The sequence below is a fragment of the Idiotropiscis lumnitzeri genome, chromosome 7 (genome assembly GCF_059441095.1).
Source record: "Idiotropiscis lumnitzeri isolate Australia: NSW breed Sydney's pygmy pipehorse chromosome 7, RoL_Ilum_1.0, whole genome shotgun sequence".
In the NCBI taxonomy this organism is placed as follows: Eukaryota; Metazoa; Chordata; class Actinopteri; order Syngnathiformes; family Syngnathidae; genus Idiotropiscis; species Idiotropiscis lumnitzeri.
Window position 1 is genome coordinate 1,840,654 of NC_142397.1, and position 20,616 is coordinate 1,861,269.

At 44.8% G+C, this 20,616-nt stretch overlaps 1 protein-coding gene across 1 annotated transcript in view; it reads right to left on the minus strand.

The window, feature by feature from the left end:
* The window catches only part of LOC148333039 (protocadherin-16-like), an 81,874-nt gene extending 61,960 nt beyond the window's left edge, over window positions 1-19,914 (minus strand). Inside the window, exons 1-2 of the mRNA XM_088301345.1 lie at window positions 19,624-19,914; window positions 9,521-11,341 (exon numbers count right to left, since the gene is read on the minus strand). Coding sequence (XP_088157471.1) covers window positions 9,521-11,320 — 1,800 coding nt within the window. The 5' untranslated portion in view covers window positions 11,321-11,341; window positions 19,624-19,914. The remainder of the gene's footprint in view (window positions 1-9,520; window positions 11,342-19,623) is intronic.
* Window positions 19,915-20,616: the final 702 nt, after the last annotated feature.

The window sequence follows — 20,616 nt, forward strand, 5'->3', positions numbered from 1 at the left end:
TCCATTTTCTTTTTTTCGCTTGTCCCCATTTAAGGTCATGGCTGAGCTGGCGGCTATCGCAGGTGGCATCTGATTGGGACTACTTGCCAGGAGATCAACCCACTCTCTGATCAACCTTGGGCTGACTTGCCATTTTTTAAAACCCTTTATTTAAAGCAACAGTGCCATCTACAGGACTCCAAAATACAACAACTGGTTCATGTAGCACATTTGAAGCTTCATTTTCCCATCACTACTTGCCTGACCGTTGCAACAATTATCACTCATATTTGCATTTAGAGTGAGATTTAAACAAACAAAGACGTATGGTTTTGCCACGTAGGAAGCCATAGTGCCCCGTTCGAACCCGAGACTCGAATCCGGATCTCGTGACCACATGTTCACCCCTAAACGACAAAGAAATGGAAAATGGATGGATGCACTGCTAGCTAGCTAGCGAAATGCTACATGGAAGGATGTTAGATTTATGTCATATGGTGTGAATCAAAGAGTTTTTAATTGGCCCAACGCAACAGTAGGGAGGAGTGTAATTGCTTGAGTATGTTTATTTTATGAGCACACTGGCTCCCATATGTAGACATTCGCTTTTTAAAATCAGATCTTGATTCATTACAAATTGCTTTCGCGACAGCTCTCGGACCGCCGTGGTTCCACGGACCCCGTTTTGGTCACCGCTGCGTCTAGACGTGAACGCTTGTGGAATGTGAGTCCAACGCCGACCGTAACTGCATCCTATGACCACTTTGAATGGATTTGATGCGCTGGCATTACCGTCAAAAGCATCAACAAGTTGTTTTCCCCCAGCTGAGAAGAAGCACGCTGCGATGTCAACACTTCGCCCGGAGCGCTCGTCATTCAAACGCTCATAAAAAGGTCATTTTCCTTTCATATTCAAAGATGGATGCGACGGCTCGCATGCCGAGCCGCTGTCACGCTCCGCCGGCGTGGCCGAGCGATGACGCGCATCGCTTTAGTTTGGCTTTGGAAAATGTTTCCGCTGCCGTCGCACACTGGCAACACCAGTAAAGCAGTCTGGGAAGAATCCAGAGCACTGATTGGAGAATTCATTCCAGCCTAAAAAAAAATATGCAGACGAGCACACACACACACACACACACATGCTCGGCTGCTTTGATACCACATCACACATCTCGAGCGAGTGCATCGAAGCGCCGCCTAATTACAGCAGGGCCCCACCGCTCCCCGCAACTGCCTCCGGGTTCCGTTCTGCACGACAATCTAAATTTGGTCTTCTAACACACGGGGTTAAAAGACGTTCTAAACATAAACACGAAAGCACCGGGCCAAATAGCCCGCAACCCTGCGGTAATTAGCCCCCCCCGCTAAGCGCCAACCGCAGGCGAATTTTAAAAACAAGCAGTTGTCTGGTCTCAAGATAGGACGGACAACCTTGGATTCTCCCCAGAATGACGCAAGGAGGGTTCTCGTAATGGCTCGGAAAGGCCGGACCACCGTGGAGGATCTTCGCCCTCAGACAGCGAGTCTGACTGGAGGAGGGCCCGGGTGCCTCGCTGTCTGAAAGCAAACTGACAACGCCGGCCAACCAAAATGTAAAAGGAGAGCATCCCTTGGCCGTCTCCGAGCGGTTTGTCGTGTCTTCCTCGTTTGCGCATCGCAAGACGACTCCACCTCTGCCGGGGTCTCCGTTTGACCTCCTGCGAGATGATCTCCATGTACTCTAAACGTCTTTGTTCGTTAGCAGGATTACGCTAGGCTAAATACCCATCAGTTTTCGCCAAGATAGAAATACAGGATTTTGATTTGGTGTCAACATTCTAATTTTGCAACATTCTGCTGAATTGCCCTTTGAATAATTGACGCATCTCAAAGACATATGCGAGATATGCATATCCAAAATGGCGAATTAAACAGCTTTGGTGGAGGTCTGCAGATGATATATGACAAGTGACAATCGATGACCGAACGGCTGTTTTCCATTCATCAGATAAAACGTGAACATTTCCAAACATTAGCGCTCATCCTTTTGGCGCGGGGGCCACCTTCCCCGGTTCGAATCACACCAAATGGATCCAATTAGTCGAGTAGAATTACAATGGTGTGACCGCGCGCCCTGTGTGTGACTGAACGCTGCGCTCGCTTCACATTTGAAATGGCCGCCAGCAACGCAGCAGCGAGGCTGGCGGTGAATTTAAAAAAAAAAAAAAAAAAAAGAGGGCCGTGAGGTCGCTGGCAGACGTGAGCGAAGCATTCTTTGTAAACGGTCGCGATTTGGATGCGGAGAAAATTTTCTGGGCGGTTAGGATATTTTAGGGTCGCGTGTGTGTGTGTGTGCGTAGCGAATGCTTTTCTTGGAAGCCGTTTTGCAATTAATACAGTCCAAAGTGGCTTACGACGGATTTACGTTGCTAAGGCAGCAGTGACAACCAAAATTTGTATGCAAGTCGAAATGCGCTGCAGTCTGTCACTAACCAAAGCGAAAGCAGTTCGAAAGTTGAAATGACAGTAAATATTTAAATTTAAATCACGTCTGCGCCATCAATACAATCAGTCAAGATAAAAATATATATATATATATATTTATTTATCGTATTTTCTGAACTATAGAGCGCCCCCTACCCGTGAAAGAAAAAGCCGCACCAGTGTAGTAGGCGCATGGTTCAAAATCCGGAAAAAAGTAGCAGCTTATAGTCCGTAAAATACTGCAGTTAATTGTGCACCATTTGTTACCTCAAAATGTCAGATGACACAGGACCCCCCCAACCCGTCCGGATTTTTTATTTTTTTTTCGGAGGATAGGCGTCAGGTTTCCTCTGGTTACCGACTCTTGCTACCTGGCATGCTGTCTCCCGACGTCTGCTCTCCAGTCTGGTGGCCGCTGATGGACAGCTGGGGGCTGCATGGATGATTTAGCCCAGATTTGCTCAGGAACCGAACGGCTACCAGGAGCAGATGACGCTTCCTGATGCCCAGCTTGTCCGGCAACTGCCAAAGCGTGAAGCGGCCTGTGAGAACAGAAGGCCTGGCGGGCCCTCATCCCGGAGAGCCTCTTGGCCTCATTCGGTCGACCCGAGTAGAGGAGAGACGGAAAGTGGATGATGGAGTCTGGAGTCAATGAAGGCGCAAACACCTGCAGGCTGACTTCACCCGGCTTTATCAAATTGGATAAACCGGGGTCGAGTCGGACTGGGACTCTCAAGGCGGGTATGCTGTTGGGGGGGGGGCGGAGGCTTTGCAGACGGAACGCAGTCACCTGGTCTGGTCTGCATGTCGCCGCTCCAGAGGGAGGAAATGAGACGGCGTGACAGGACACGACAACGTGGGAAAGGAAGCGAGGGGAGATAACAAGAAGTCGTACGGAGACAAGGGCTCGCTTCCTTACCTCCGATGGCGATCCCATCCTTGCGAGAGGAAGAGGTTCAAGGAGGGAGCAACAGCTGAGTCCAGCTGTTGCGTCGGGAGCTCGGTCGCAGCTGCCAGAGGCCGACCCTCCCTCCGGACGATCTCCCGTGTTTGCTTTCTCTCATAGACACAAAGAAGTTCCGCTGAGTTCTGCCTCACCTGCAGCAGACGCTCTGGCAGGCAGAATGCATTTGTAAAAATATTCTCGTCCCGAAAGAGAGCGCCGTCTTCCTTCCTTCCTTGCCAGATGTGGGCAGGAAAGCCCCGCAGATAATTCAAATCTCACAAACGTTTGGCTTCACCGCAGTCGGCGCAGATCGTCAACCTTCACCTTGTTTGGACGGACAACAATCGCGTAAGCTAACTTTAACTCTCCGGGAAGGACAGTCAAAAGAATTTCACAGTTCAACGATGAGGAAAATCAATTAACTGCAAGCTGTCACTTGTATTTCCTTCTTTGTAACAAAAGAAAGTGATTTGTCATTCGAATGTGCATTCCAGCTAAACCATGTTGCATCAATTCTCTTCATTCAACATGAATTTGCTTGAGTGGAAAATGGAAAAGGAAGCAGTGCCCGAGGCTCTGGGCCAACATTTGTCACAGTCAAATGCACAAGACAAGTGTCAAAAAAATAAATAAATAAAGTCAATCCCAGCCTTCTGAGTCTTTGTTTTGTGAACGCAGCGGCGGCCCGTCAAGACTTTCTCGGCTGGACGAACATAATCAAGAAATCATGATCATATTCTTCACATTGAATTTTTACCCAATGAGAATTCAGCGAGCTCGTGTTGCCGGGCAGATTTCATGATAACAGTAGCACGCGCAATTCGTTCACGGCCTTCAGACACAAGCGTGCGTGTCTCGAGGGGCTTTTACAGTTGATAGACAGTTGCGATTATTATTCAAGCCGGCCGGACCATGTAGGAAGTCACTGAAGGCCTACGTAGGAAATGCTCGGCCCGCCACGGTGTGAACGCCATCCCTCACCGGACAGAAGGGACTAGTTTGCTGACATTGACCACAGGGGAACCTCCCCCCGTCGACTTTTCAACAAATTCATTGGCATATAAATAAGACGTTTTGTGCCTTTTATCGCAATTTAAAACAGGTCCCAAATTGGGCACAAATCCACGTCAACTATTCAGTCTCACATTCACATCAAGATTGAGAGTCTTTAATCAATTTAACGCAGCGTGCTTTTGGAACGCGAGCGGATCCCCAAGTACTCGGAGAAAAATCAAACACATGCAAACTCCACAGTCCACACGGAGATGTCCCGATGAAGATTTCAACACGAATGTCCTCACTGCGAGTAAAAGAAAACGTGCTAACCATTAAGCTGCCACACCGTTGTGCCGAAACCCCAAATCCATAAATCCATTTGACACGCCTATCCAGAAACGGTTTGGCAGAACAGAAAAGTCATTCTCTTGCAAATGTGATGCATAGTTGGAAGTCGGTTGACTCTTTGTATTTTTATCCAAGACCATCCGCAGCGTTTGCGGGCCACGATGCTGCTCCCCCCCGACCCCCCGCCCTCCCACGCCCACCCCACGCATGCCTTCGAAGCCCCACAAATTCGCTGATGGACATCCAAGCGCAATAAAACGCACTTGGCAGCCTCCGGCCAGACAACTTTGACCTAAACGGCCACGCTCCGTCCAGATGTGCATTTGGGGGGGATGGCAAGGTACGGGTCAAGGCCCCCGACAAAGGCCCGAGGGGCGATCGCTCGAGGAAGTATTACATTTGACGCACGTCCAGTTTCCTGATGTTTTACCACTCGGCCGCATGAAGCGCATTCCCACCGAGGAGCAGAAAACACAGGAGGGAGGCCAAGTGCGGCGTCGGCTCGCCTCTCCAGGGGATGCCGTCCAAGCTGGCAGGAAAACAGAGCAGTGAGTGTTTTGTTTGTCGCAAATTCTTCGCACCAAACATCTGCGCAGAATTGATGACAGGCTTTCGGTGCACAAATACCAATTGTGGACTTATCTCCGGGACTGCCTTCCCGTGTTTACACACCAGAAAAAATCCTTTGGCTTCTCCGGAAGACCTTTCCATTCCGTAAAGGCAGCCAAGTCCGTCGGCGGGAGGAAAAGAGTGAACGTTAAGAATTCGATGGGCTTTCGCGCTGCCGTTTGGCAGAATGAGCAGCTTTTGCCGTCGATGCGGCAACTGAAACATTGATGAGAACTCTTCAGCGGAGGAACGGAATGCAAATAGAAAAAAGGAGGAAACGGATCGATTTCATATGCAAATCCCACGTGCTTCGGCGAGGCGGCGAGCTTTTAGCCCCCCCCCCCTCTCCTAAGGTGGATGCATTCCAGAGCCAACACGCATGAAGATGTAACGAAGCAATGTTGGCATTCCAAAGCCCTCTGAGGAAAGTCGAGCGAGCGGAGCAAGATTAAACGGTACTGAAGGAACCAGAACGCCGTCTCCGCTCGCTACTTGTTGCAGAAGCCAAGGCCAACTGATTCCTAAAAGGCTTGAAAATGATGCGCGAATGCTGACAGATGCCGTCGTCGGCAAGGTAACTAAAGTCCATTGACCCAATAAAACCAAGACCTAAGACTGAATAGTGAAAAGCCCAAAACCTAGTCATTTCAGCAAGGATTCTGCTCGCCACTTACCTCAAAGAATCACCATCTTCTATTCATTCCCTGCACAGTAATTCAGAGTATTCTTTTGTTCCCCCCGTAGACGAGCTGCTGTCATTTGGCAGGAGCCGAGACGCGAGAGTACCACTTCATCTCGTACTTTCAGCTCGGCCTTTCAAGATTTCAACCGAAATAATTGACGTGTTTGAGTGGCAGCCCACATCGCTCCTCTTTAAAAACATTGGATTGCACGAGTGGGCTTCATTATGTGAAATCATAGTCATTCAGCATGCGGGAAATTTCCACCGAAGTCTAAGCTTATTTTAGCGTCACATGATTATCAGCGCTTGGGATGTCACACTTGAATGCAAACAAATGGAATACTCGCTGCATGTTCTCAACGTGGCGCGGTGAGAAGCCGTCACGATAAACACCCCCACTCTACTATGAACACAGAAGTGGGGGCGGGGGGGACGGCTGATATGGTCAAAACTTCAAAACTCACACCCGGCTAATGAGAAATGAGGTGAGATCAGATAAAGGGTTGGACTGAGACGGATGGACGTACAGACAAGGAGGGTGCCCCCCCTCGCTTGCTTGTGTCGCCTCTGTCACTCATGCCAGCAGTTGTCAAGGCTCATTTCCCTTCAACCACCCTGAGACCCCCCCTCCCAACCGTGCCCCCCCCCTCCCCAACCAGCACCACTTTCGCCTTTTTAACTGGGGGCCCCATGAAGACAGAGGGACAATTCTTAGCTGAGAAAACGGCAATAAAGTGAGGTGAAAACGAGACCCTGACATAAGCAATGCACCAGTCAATACGTCAAGACTTTAGAAGTTAAATCACACATGCAGGAAAGGATGGCAAAGTGATCTGAAAGCCAGCACAGACTGTTTTTATTGCCATTTCAAAATGTTAGCCTGCCACAGAGCACAATATAAAATCCATATCGACTGGCCTTGTGCAACCGTTCTCTTTTAAAATAGTACCCGAGGACAGTGGACAATGTAAATTCAAGCTAGCTAGCTAGCTAGCTAGCTAAATGTTAGCAAAACTGTTAGAATGTCAGCATTTGAGCAAGTCTTTTTTTAAAACAGTACCTGACAAAAGGGCACGATGCACTGTTACACGTTCTAAGTTGTTAGCTACTTTACGTTAGCATGCTAGCTTTTACGTTTGTAAGACTTTCCAGTTTTGTTTTGTTTTTGGGAGACCAAACTTTAAAAGTAGTTCTCCAACTTGATAAATAATAAATCTTTGTGGGTTACAGACATGCAACAGTTAGCAGCCACATTTCAAATTTCCGATGGAATTTTTTTCTAGCTTGCTATTCCAATACAAAAGTCTGGCAAGTTGGCTTGTCTCAACCATCAATGTCAAGAATTAAGAGTCTACACGCAATTATACCATTTTATCACATATAGGTTGTTATTTTTAATTGATCTTGTCCGCTTTTTATTGTTCTAAGACGGATTGTCACATTTGTGATGACTATAAACTGCTTTGGATTGAAACTGAGGTTACAATCTGAGTACAATTGATATATAAAATCAAAGTGACAGCGAGTTATATTCAGTTTGCGCACCATCCAGAGGACACTGCAATGGAACTTATACCAAAGATTCGAATTGGTATTAGCTCATGGATGGTTTTGCAAATTGTGTTTTGCACGTCAAATCTGATTTCCTCTCAACAGAATGACCTATTTTCTTTGACTAGATCTAGCTGATTGAATTACAAGAACTGGTAACTGTTAATGGGCTTTGGTTTTTATTTTTAGGTGTCTTTTTCTATGATCCATCCTTTTTCTATCATTTTTTTTCCGCAGCTTTGGTTGTGGGTGAGCTGGAGACCATCCCAGCTGACTTTTGGGGAAAGCAGCGGAATATTGAGGGCTGGTTGCCAGACAATCTTAGGGCACATATAAAAAAGCAGCCAGTCATACTCGTACATATGGACAGTGAAGAACATAGGTGTCAAACTCTGGCCCGCGGGCCAAATTCGGGTCACAGTGTAATTATATTTGGCCACTACTATACAATTTTACATTAATTCAATAGTAACATTCAAAATGATAATCGTAATTTTAAAAAGTAAACATTGTATTGCATTAATAAAACTAATAAAAAATTTAAAAAAAAAAAAAAATCAGCGTTTATATTGTTTTTAAAAAAATGCAATGCTAGCCCACGGCTTTGTTCAAATTTGACTTTTTGGCCAATTGCGTATTTGAGTTTGACACCCCTGGTTTAGAATCTTCAATTAACCAAACATTCAGTACCCAAATAAAGTCCAATCAAACACGGGGAGAACATAGGGAAACTAGGGTTGCGATTTGACCCAGGATTTTTCGACCAAAAGGCATCGCTTCTAACTAATAGTCTACCATGCAGCCTTTTATAAACGCCCTCGCCAAAAAATAAATAAATAAATAAAAATTGTACACTGGCGGCTCCACAAGGGGAAACTGGCAAAAATAACAGGCCCAGATAATTGTTAACTGCTGTGCTTTGGGGACCTGTGGAGGCTAAATAAAGAAACCACTTGAAATGGTCAATCACAAAAGGCATATCCAAGTGTTTGAACAATGTTGTGTGATGACAAAAGACAGTAATTCATGTCTGGCTCAGAAGTATGACTTTCCAGATGCCCTCACCCCCCCTGAGTCCAGGCAGTCTGTTCTCACACGGACCGCCAACAACCCAAGAGGGTCTGGAGAGGGCTGGCTTTGGAGGGTCTCCTCATACTTGGACAGCACGGGTGAACCGAAAAGTTGTGATATGCCGAAGGAAATGCAGAGGAAGGAAAATGTCCTTCCTGGCGAGATAACTACGTGCGGCTTTACAGATATTTTCATCAACGCGAGCTCCAACCCGCCCTGGGATTCCTCCAAGACACACATTTTTAACTATTCCTTGCTTCATGCTCCAAATTCTATAATCAATGTCAGTCTGTTCCCATCTCCCATCATCTTTGCGGTTCCTGTGATTTATAATTAGGGGGACCTCACACAAGAAAGCCCGGGTAGCTTCTATTTCTGCGCACGAGCCAGGAGTCGCGGTGAGGCCCCGCGTCTCACTGCTACCCTCCCTCTCCCCAAGGCCAAATCCTCGGCCAAGAGCTCGTCTGTTGAGCGCTCTGTCTGTCTGTACTACACTCACTATCCAAGACTTTGATCAATGCAAGATTGAGTTTGTATGGGGAAAAAAAAAACGGTGTGTGTGAATAATGAATCTGTTGTCCGTGTCAAGTCTGAACTTCAGGTTTGCTGTGCCTTTTTTTTCTCACGGTCGTCCAGCTTTATTCGAAGGGCTTTTGTGATTGAAGTGACACGTCTTTCTTTGGAAAGAGTTGATCGACTTAACTGAGGACACTACATGACAAACACACAGACATGACCAGGAAACTGTTGGACTTGGAAGTGGGGGGAGCTTATTTGGGTCTGAAACTCTGAGGACGGAATTTCTGGCAAAGATCCCGTCAGTGTGAGATACTCTTTACATTGGTCATTAGGACATGAATCTTAAAATTTCTTACCTCCAGAATGCACGTGCCGGGTGCCGTGTCCTCATTGATGGAGACATTGTAAAAGTTGCTCTCAAAGACAGGCTCATTGTCATTTATATCCTGAAGCACGATATTGACCACAGCGGTTGACGACAGCGGCGGCTTTCCTTCGTCTGTGGCCACGACAGTTATGCTGGGATTGGGGTTCTTTTCATAATCCAACTGGGACAGAGTGGTGATAATCCCCGTAATGGCATCGATGCTGAACCAGTCAGCAAAGGCTCCTTTATCCCGAAGGATGCTGTAGCTAATGTCCCCATTGGGCCCCTGGTCTTTGTCTCTGGCGGTCACCTGCAACACAAAACTTCCAGGAAACACCACCTCCGGGATAACCTGCCGATACACAGTTTGGTCGAACAGCGGCGGGTTGTCGTTGATGTCCGTCACCTCGATTGTGAACGAAGATTCGGCCCGGAGAGGAGGCGTGCCAGAGTCAGTCGCCAAGACCCTCAAGTCATAAACATCTCTCTCCTCCCGATCGAGAATCTGATCCACACAAACCAGATAGATGATGTTGTCTTTTGTCGTGAGACCGAATTTGCCGTCTCCGCCTTCCAGCGACACGTTGACGTTGGCGTATTCACCGTAGTCGGGGTCGGTGACTGAGATTCGGGCTACATACTGTCCGGGCTGGGCGCCCTCTGAGATTTGAGGAGAGCCATCCTCACTGAGAAAGATGATCGTCATGGTGGGCTGGTTGTCATTGTAGTCTCTGACGTGGATGGTGACAAAGGCGTTGGTCACCTCGGGGTGTGTGGCATTGTCCTGGGCTTGCACTACCAGTTCATGGACTCGCCGCATCTCAAAGTCCAGCGGCTTGTTGAGGGTGATGACGCCCGTGTGGGGTTCGAGAACAAAGTAACGATCCGGGTCGCTTTGTCGCCTGTTGATTTCGTACGTCACCATGCCGTTGTCTCCCTCGTCGGCGTCCGTGGCAAACACCTGCAAGATGTTGCTTCCCGGTTGCAGGTTTTCAGAAATGATGGCATGGTAGCGGCTCTGATTAAACACAGGAGCGTTGTCGTTAATATCCTGCACGGTGATATCTAAGGTCATTTGATCGGTTCTTTGAGGGGAACCACCGTCAAAGCCCTCCAAGGACAAAGTATAGGTAGACCTTTTCTCCCTGTCCAGGACGGCATTGACCACCAAGTCCAGATACAGGACTTCATTGCTTCCCCTCCTGGTCTCCAAAGCGAAGGCCTGGCCGATGTTGCCATCCTTAATGAGGTAACCTTGTGTGGTGAAATGACCTCCATCTGCATCGACTGCAGGGTCCAGGGGAAACCTTGTGCCAATAGCGGTCTGCTCGGCGATTCGGAAGGTAGCATGTTTTTTGGGAAACAATGGTCCATGGTCATTTATGTCATTCACCTTGATGGTGACCTCCACCGTCACACCGGTCATGGTCACAGCGATGAAGTTGTACCTGTCCCTCAGTTCTCGGTCCAGAACCTTGGCAGTCTTAATGATTCCCGTGCTCTCGTCAATGTCCAAATCGGTGTTCACCCCGGTGCCCTCGTGGTCGGAAATGAAATAGAGCGCCGCCGTGACGCCAGGAGGCAGCCCTGCACTTATGTCGCCGACGATGGTGCCTGCCGCTTGCTCCTCATCCAGTTGTAGATCCAGAGTGCCTTGAACCACAGGTGAACGGAACGAGACGAGCCCCAGGACCACGTACAACGTCAGCGCAATCCTTCTCATCCACCAGCCGTCACGTTGCAAAGGATCCATTGTGGACTTCCCCAAACTCTTGGCCGCTGTCTTCATTTTGGCGCCTTTCTTCTAAACCTGAAGACACATACAGTACACATTTGAGGAACAATGTCAAAACCCGACAACGATAAAAACAATGGAGATACGCATTATTTCTGTGTTGACATACAGAGTGAGCTCGTTTAGGAAAAAATAATAAACTTCACAAAAGACTTTCCCATATGTGGAACAGGCACAAATCCCAACCGCACAGAACCACACATAACATTTTCCCCACACCTCTTACTTCACCTAATAAGTCAACACCTTGTTCCCCCTGAGCACCGCTGAGGCCGCCTTCGTAACATCAAAACCACATGCCACAGCGCAACACCTCCCATCTCCTTGGCTGCTGCTGCGACTCCAGCTAATTAAAAAGGCGCAGCTCTCATTTTTGCTGCTCACCATAGCAATAGACGGTGATATAGTCCGTCTGGTCGGAACCTGGATTGAATTTGCGTGTGCGCACTTGTCATGTACCCTCAAATGAGCAAACTGTTCTGCATTGTTATTTTGAAGAGCAGATTAATCCTATTTAAAAAAATATTTCTAAATCTATTTAATCAAAGAAGCAAAGCGGAAAAGTCCAGAAGGCTTTTTAATTATGTTCTTTGATTTTTAAGCTTAGAAAGGTTAATCAACATTTACTTACGCCAGTGATTCTCAATTATTTTCTGTTACGCCCCCTTAGCAAGAAGAAAACAGTTCGCGCCCCCCCCACCACCACCACCACCCACTCTCTGCCACAACTACAAATAATAACATTTTTGTTGCAAAACAAACCTACATCGTTGAGTTAATACTCGCTGCGCACAATTGGCAAGGAGAGCGCCACTGCCAACTACTGGAGTGGAGGTGCAATTACACTTCAATGTCGTACAACGAAAAAAAAATCATGTTCCCCAGGGTTTACATTTGACTGATATGTGCAAACCGTCAGAGCAGTGTAAAGTCGAGATACAGTGCGTCGCATCCTCAGACGACACTTGGCCCCAAGTCCAAGGGCTCCGCGGAGTCTACCACGCTAACTTTTTCTGGTTCGCCACCATCGCAATTAGCGTCTGTTGGCAGCTCGCCATCAGCGCACACAGATGCTTCCATAGCTAATTTCAGAGCCTTCAGAACAAAAGACGCAAATTTGAATGTCAACAACTCCGGAGATTTACTTGTTTTAAAGTACATGCACAGGCTCGGGTCGTGCAATCTGGGAACGTGATGATTGGAAATGGCAGTGTATCAGGCGAGACCTTGGCAGACCTCACGCTAGCTCAGTACAGCAGGCATCAAACTATTTTTTAGTTAATCGCTCTGCGTGTCCATGCTCACTCACTTCCCGTGGAGTTTTTCGAAATCAATTCATCAACAAACCACCATTTTGAATGGTACTGATATATGATATGGGTTTAAACTATTAATATGGGAAATTATAGATATTTTCAGACCGGCTGTGAATATTGGGGGTTTACTGCAATTCTTGAGGTACCTTGATGAGAATTTTGTTTAAAAAAATGCATCATGTCTTGTAGCAATCAAATCCATGAAACAACTTTAGCCGTACGTGAGAAAATAAAGTTACAACAAAAAAGCCGCGGTACCGCAAATTCTACCAAAAGTCGCCATTGTTAGAGTGACAGCAGTTAATTAGGACATGAAACACCTGTGGATGGCAACCGAAATAACGATGAAACGAAACAACAATTAAATACCTTGTCCCCTTAGAAAGACTCCGTTAGATTGCGGCAACCAATTTCTAGATCACCAACATCAAGATCATTAACCTTTTCCTTTTCCTTTCACCTGTTTCCTCTAGAAAGGCCTCCTTAAATTGTGTAATGCTAAGATTGTGGATCGACACTTCCTGAACGCACCGGAAGAGCACCAAAATAAAAGCACATAGCATACAAATGACGACTTCAAAATAAAGTATATCACGAATGGGATTTTGACAACAGAAAACAAACGCACGCCAAAAGTCATATACAATGAACATTTGTGAGTTTGTTACATTGTCTCCTTCAAGAGTTTCCACTTCTTGCAATAAACAAAAGTGTTTTGCACGTTTGCTTTGTTCCATATTTTTATCTCTTAATTAAAAGTGAGCTGTGGGTTAGCTTCCGGCACTTTGCTGCCACTTTGAGACGGCGGATAATGGCGGCAAATGAAAGGGTGAGCACATGTGTAGCACACGCACTGAGCCGTTTTGTGAGTGCTGCTCTTGGCTGCAACAGAAGCACAGCCGGAGCTTGAAACCTTTGACAAGTGCTTGAACTTTCAAGTCTCCAGTATTGATTTATGTTCCAGCCACACTGGGCATTTTTTTTTTGCCATTCTCCAAAGCAACAAAGGAGAACTTTCCAAGGCCGGAGTCTTTGTAAGAATGCCACAATTGAAATAAAGCAGCCCTTTGGTTGGGTAGAGGACCTCTGCAGAGTCAGGCGGGCCTAATGGATCGAGCAGACATTCTGGGGTAATTGCATGAAAAAAAAAAAAACCCAAGTTTAAGAGCGATCTCAGGTTGAGAGGGGAGAAGATTGTGGATGAAGCCTGAGAGGAATTGCTACGCTAAATGTGTAACAGAGTTTACACCGGTCTCCATTTCTGTTTCTGAATGTCTAGAGGTCAGTCTGCAATCTTGAGTTAAAAAAAAAAATAACATACACTCAGTAAAGTAAGATGTAAAAAGTTCTAAAAAGTTGTTGTGTTCTTAAAGTAGCTAGCTAGCTAGCTCGCCTAGCTAGCCTATCTAGTTAGCTAGCTAGCTCGCCTAGCTAGCCTATTTATCTTGCTAGCTAGCCTATCTAGCTAGCTAGCTAGATAGTTAAGAGTGGATTGACTGCATTGAGTATGTCTTTTGTGGCTTTCACATCTCATGTTTTCTTTATGTCTGACTACTTTGAATCCTCGATACTGATCAAGCGCATCAAAGGTTTCAAGGACTTACGTGCAGAATCAAAACATCTGCTCCACTCGAGTGGACTGTTTTTTTTTTTTTTTGCTCGACCGCGCACGTCTTCCATCCTGATACATCAAAATACATAAAAAAATACATTTTCTCTTTTAGTCGTCTCGCTTGCAGAAGCGCAATTTGTCTTCCCGCGCCATAGGAACATGTCAAGCACATCTTTACTTTTGGCAAAACTCACAAAAAAAAAAAAAAAGAATACAACATCGTTGTTTTCAACAAATTCAACTGATCTTGTCGTGTACTTCAGAAAACTGTGATACGGAAACCACTACTGAGTACAAAGTGGCTAATGTGTGAATATAGCGTGTTTTGTGACAGAATAAGAGTGACTCGACGCAAGACTTGCTTCACCCAAGTAACTTGAGTCAACTTTCTTGAAATTTAGTGCAGACTCGACTTGCCTTGCTTGTTTGTTTTTGTTTTTTTGCCATACTGACTCGGGACTAGCTTAAAACTTGAGGATACGACTTAACAACACATTTGACTTGCACGGATGTGACTTACTCCTTTCCATCTATTTGTCTATGAAAAAAAAAACTTGATATTACTCCAATAAATCAACAAGTTTCCAAACTCAAGCATGGTTGCACAACTTTAATTAAAGCAACTAAACTGCCAAAAAGCCTGGAGGGGCTTGCATTAGGTTGTGTGTGTGTGTGTGTGTGTGTTGAGGGGGGGTTAGGGGTTGTTGGGGGGGTTCCTACTATTGCGGTCCACTATGTAACTGGAGCCTCCGACTCCATGAAACCATTCCAGTTAGCTTGTGGTCAGAGGCCGTGCCAGTCTGGACCAGGCTCAATGGAGCCAGAATGGAAACCACCAAAACAAGTGACAGACGGACGTGAAGATGACGAGCGTAGAACCAAAACAACGACAAAGTAGAATGGCTTCGAATCACGGTGGAATAACTCAACGCGAGTTTAGCTGGAGCCTCTCCCCAGCTGTCTTCGGGTAGTAGGCGGGGCACACCCTGAACTGGTCGTCAGCCAATCGCAGGGTATACAAAGACAAACAACCATCCGCGCTCACACTCACAACTAGGGACAATTTAGAGAGCTCAATCAACCCAACAGATGTGTGTGTGTGTGTGTGTGATGTTGCGCATTTCCACAGAGTCACACACCTCGGTGGCATCATCCAAAACACATGGGGTTCGCGTTACAGTGCCAGGTGTCAGCATGTGTGTGCAGGGGGGGAGGGGGAGGGGGTGTTTGGATACGGCCTCAGCCGGGATCAACGGTCACCGTATGGGAATCATGTGACACGGTGAAGAGGTCAGAACGCTCTTAAAAATGTCCTGGAAAAAAAGGTATTCATGGGAAAAGTCTTGAACGGAAAATTTAGTGAACTCAACTACTTTTGTTGTTTTTGATTGAATAAAGTTTATTGTGCCTCTTATTCTTACTTGAAGTCGTTTTTTACAGACTGACTGTTAGTTTGTTATTTACCTGACGTGTTTCAGCGACAGTCTTTCGCCTTCTTCGGAGTGTCACGAGATTGTCGCCGAAACTTGTCCGGTAAATAACGACCTAATAGTCTGTCTGTGATAAAAGAACCAACGACTTTAAGTGCAAGATGGCTAGCTAATTAGCATTAGCGACAGATAGCAAAAAAAAAATAGATAGACAGTAACTAAACTGGTTTGTCGTTGATTTACACTGGCTAGCTATGTAGCAAGATAGCCAGATGCTTGATGGAACTATTTTTTTTCTTTTTAAGATAGCTCTTGTAAGTAGCTAGCTCAGGAGCAAGGTAGATAGCTAAATGAGTATTAATGAATTAGTTGATGGAGTTTTTAAACAAAACTCTCTAATCAGCCAAATTTATTACCCGAGAAAATGTCTCAAACTAGCAAGCTAGCTAGCAACAAGGAATGACACATTGATTTTTGTTTTAAGAAGCTAAGAAAGATGATAGGTAGCTTGGAAGATAGGTAGAACATTTTTGTTTAGTTTTTAAGCTGCAGAGATTGAGCCAACTTCATAAATCACAACATAAACCACAAAGACAGTTAAGCTATGTTAACATCGCAGTTTCGTTCACCGATAGCTGAGCAAATAGCGGCTTCACAATGGCGAAATAAATGGATAAATACGCCGCAGACGTGTACTTAACACATCGCAGCAGGCGTGTGTGTCTTTCATACATGACGGTGTTTTGTTTTCACCAAACCGTCACAGCATGCGCTCCCGTTTGAAAAGGAATAAAAAAAAATTTTAAAAGGCTAATGTGGGGGTTAATTGTGTCTAATGTAGCAGTCACCGTCTGGCTCAGCGTGACGTCCGTGTGTTGTGACATCTAATTGGGATGAAATTCTTTAAAAAAAAAAAGAAAGCAAACAATGGCTGAAAAATGATGAAAGAAAACGAGCTGTTTACAGAGGCGCGATGTGACAAAGTAAATTAAAGAAATTCTCCAAACACCAACATTCTGGTCAAGACAGCCTCAAAATATTCCCAAATTTCCGAGAATCAGAATGCAGCGGAATGATTTAAAAGCGCCTTTTTTTTTTTTTTTTTTAAACGCAACCACTTTAAGCACCAGAGGTCTCCTCCTGGGTGGCGCGGACTCAGCCGTCAAAAAAAAAAAGGTCCACGTGTCATTATTTTTAATCCCATGCACGGTTGTGCATGGCCATCTTTGTCAGGCTGCAAGGCGTTGAGGGTGAAAGGATGGCGCCTTGCTCATGACATAATCTTTGGAGGGGGGGGTTTACACGCTGCCGGGAATAATAGGATCAATAACGCTGAGAAAAAAGTCAGAAGTCTCGACTCCAAACTGTTACCTCGGAGGCAACAGGATGATTTGGGCTGATTTTGGCGATTTTTTGGGAGTTTGTTTGCGTCAAAAAACGCAAATGTTGCCTTTTTTTCTTTTTTTTTGTGGCGCAAGTCTGGTCACCAGAGACTTAAATTAGAATAGTGTTTCCCGGCTTTTATTGAGCCAAAGCACGTATTTCACATTCGAAAACCTCATGGCACACCACCAAACAAAAAATGGCACAAAAAGTATAGACGCTGAAATAAGGATGATCTTGTTTCAATTTACTCACTTTTACTAGTCTCTTTGACGACTACATTCTCCAGATAGATGGATGGATTTTTGTGCGTGAAGACCGAGAGAACGATAAACAAGTCATAGGAATGTTCCTTTTTGGCGTACTATTTTTTAGCAATATATCATGGCTGTTTGTGTTAAATATTTGTTGGCGTTTTGGAAAATATCCAATTCATTCGAACCTGTTTGTTATAAAATGTTATTTCGTGAAAATAAAACAAAGAACAAAAAGTTCAACTTGTTCCGGGAGGGATCGATGAGCCAAGTTCTCGGTGAACAATTTTGGGGAAAAAAATTATGGTTAAAAAAAAAAAAAACCTCAAAATTCATACCATTTATTTGTTTATTTTTGCAGTTTTTTTTTTCTTACGTGTTAATTCATCAAAATAACAACCGGCTCATGAGACATTCTAGTTATACCCAAAACAAATCCTGGAGGAGAAAAAAAAATTGCTATTTTTTTTTCAGGAATCTTATTTGCACCATTTTATTTTTAAGCATTATTTAATATTCAGAAAATGTGCTTTTATATATAAATATTTTTTTTTTGATTGGTCATTGATGTGATAAGTTACAAAGCAATAATCTCCTAGAACGTTTAAAGGAGAAAAAAAATATCCTGAACGTTTTTCGTATCGACACAAAATTAGGTGGGAATGTCGATCATAACAGAACGTGTGAAAATTTTTCAAGGAATCATGCATGGATTTGAAGATGAGGTTGACCATTTTGGTTGCTGTTACGGGCTCATATTTTGGAAATGTGCTCCAGTGATCCACATTCGGGAGTATTTGTGACGGATTGACAAACTTCTTTACCGACACTACACGCTTCAAAGTTGAGTGATCATTTGGAGGACAAACATCCATCCATCCATAATTTGCCTATCCCAGCCGTCTTTGGGCAGTAGGCGAGGTACACCCTGGACTGGTCGCCAGCCAATCACAGGACACAAAAAGACAAACAAGCAGCCGCACTCACAATCACACCTACGGCCAATTTAGAGTGTTCCATCAACCAACAAAGCATTTTTTGGAATGTGGGAGAAAAGTCACGCAGAGAGAACATGCAAACTCCACACAAGAAGGCCGGAATCGAACCCTACACCTCCGAACTGTGATGCGGACGTGCTAACCAAATTGACCCCAACACCAGTTTCGACCCAAAATTTGGTGGCCGTACATCACAAAAAAAGTCGAAGCATCCTTGCATGAAAAATTTGAACAGGATATACGTTCATTTTGCCATTTTGGACTAAAATCTCATTTCGCTCAAATGAGCTCTAATGGGAAGCGCGTATCCTAAGCTAGACGAACGACGCAAAATTGCCAAACTTCTTGGGGGGGGGAGGGGCGGCCTATGCCTTCTCATGGAGGCGGAGTTTAGCATCTTACCCTCATTTCGAGGGGGGGGGGGTCATCATTCATGATGTTTGCAATTATTATTCGGGCATTTCAGCTCCTTGACATCACCATTTCCACAGTGACAGATAAATGGAACATTTGCAAACAAATTGTTCTCGTATGTAAAACAACAATGGAAGCCACATCAGAAGGCAAAACAAAGCAAAAGTGTGAAAGTGTGCATGACTAAACCCCTGTTGTGATGGTTTCTTTACAGCTCAGCGTGAAGCATCATCATGGGAGTGTTCACTGACAAACTTAAACTTGCACCGACACATGGAGAGACACACAGGGAATTGGTTGATTAGACGATCAAATACAAAAAAAAAAAAATAATTTATACAGTATGTGCTAGATTTTGATAGCGTGTAGCATAAGTGATGCTTTGCTTGACATACAAGTCATGCTCCAAAAATGAGAATAATTATATAGTGTCATTTTTGTGTCTATGACTGTACATAACGGCCTGGAAAAGATTTTTCATGTATTTATTTATAAGTACTGTATATGTGAGTATGTTTTTCTACTTCTCTTTAATAGGAATAACAAAACACTCAAATTCTAGCTATTGTCCAAATATTGTATTTAAAACATTGATTTTCAATAAATGCTCAAAATGTTATTTTTGGACTCTTAACTTTTTTTCATTGCTGTGCAAATAAACTGTGCAAAATGCGTGTGTGTGCAAAAAAACTAAACTTTTGCATGCCTAACGACACTCCCCCCTCATTACTTGCATTAATATTATGAAGTGAGCGAGCATCTTCGAAAGACCAAACTTGCCTTGCGCCAGAAATCGAAATATTAGGAACCCTTCTCATTGCACTGGAAATGGTGCAGCGAAAAGTTGTACATCCATTCATCAAGTTTCAAGAAAGGAGTCGGCTACTTACATTCATGTGTTTCCTTCCAGGTGGCTGACAACAACAACAACAACAACAACAAAAAGGCGAGACTGAAGTCATCCACAAAAAAAAAAAAAAACTCCGCTCAAAGCCTCCCGGTGAAAACCGAAAAGAAAGTGAATGTTGCATCCATCTTCTCTTCACGAGATCTCCTCACGCTGACTGGTGCTCAATTCCAAGAAAACTTGAAAAAACTTCCTCATTAGGTGTTTTTTTTTCCTCCAGGAGATCTGCAGCCTCTGTCGTGTGTCTGCTTGGCCGTAAAGAAGAACTGCTTGCGAGAATCAGAAATCAGAGTCGGGCTGCAGCCGCGGACTTGCGCCTCTCTCTCTCTCTCTCTCTGTCTCTCTCTGTCTCTCTCTCTCTCTCTCTCTCGCTCTCTCCCAAATGTAATGTATTCAACACATGACTGGAGTGCAGCCTGGCAGCCTCCTCCGCCTCCTCCGCCTCCTTCTTCACCTTGTGGCGGCCACAAGGAGGTGGGGGGGGGGGGGGGGTTGGGGGTGAAAGCTGCACTCTGCTGCCACCTTGCTTTGGGTAATGGAACTGTACGCCGAACACAGTCAATGGAATTTGATCAACGTGAGCAATCACACTCATTTTGCAGATTAGAGAGGTTCCTAAAATGTTGACTCCATTTTTTAAATGACCACAAACAACAATTACAGACATGATCAAATGATCTGCTGTTAAAAGTCCCACGTGAAGACTTGTAGGTGTACCTAATGTAGTGACCAGAGTACCTTTTTTTTTCTCGTCATTTATCTTGGCGGAATGACACTACTGCCTTAAAAGTAGCATTTACGTTTCCAAAATGTGGTTCCTAAAGTGAGAATTCTTCCACATGACATTTGGTAAATTAGAAATTTACCCTGATATTCCACATACTGCCTTGTATCTTTATCAGGTAAGTTATTGTCCTGATAGTACTCATAATTTTTTCTTTTCATTTAAAAAGAAAAAGAAAAAGGACATGTATTT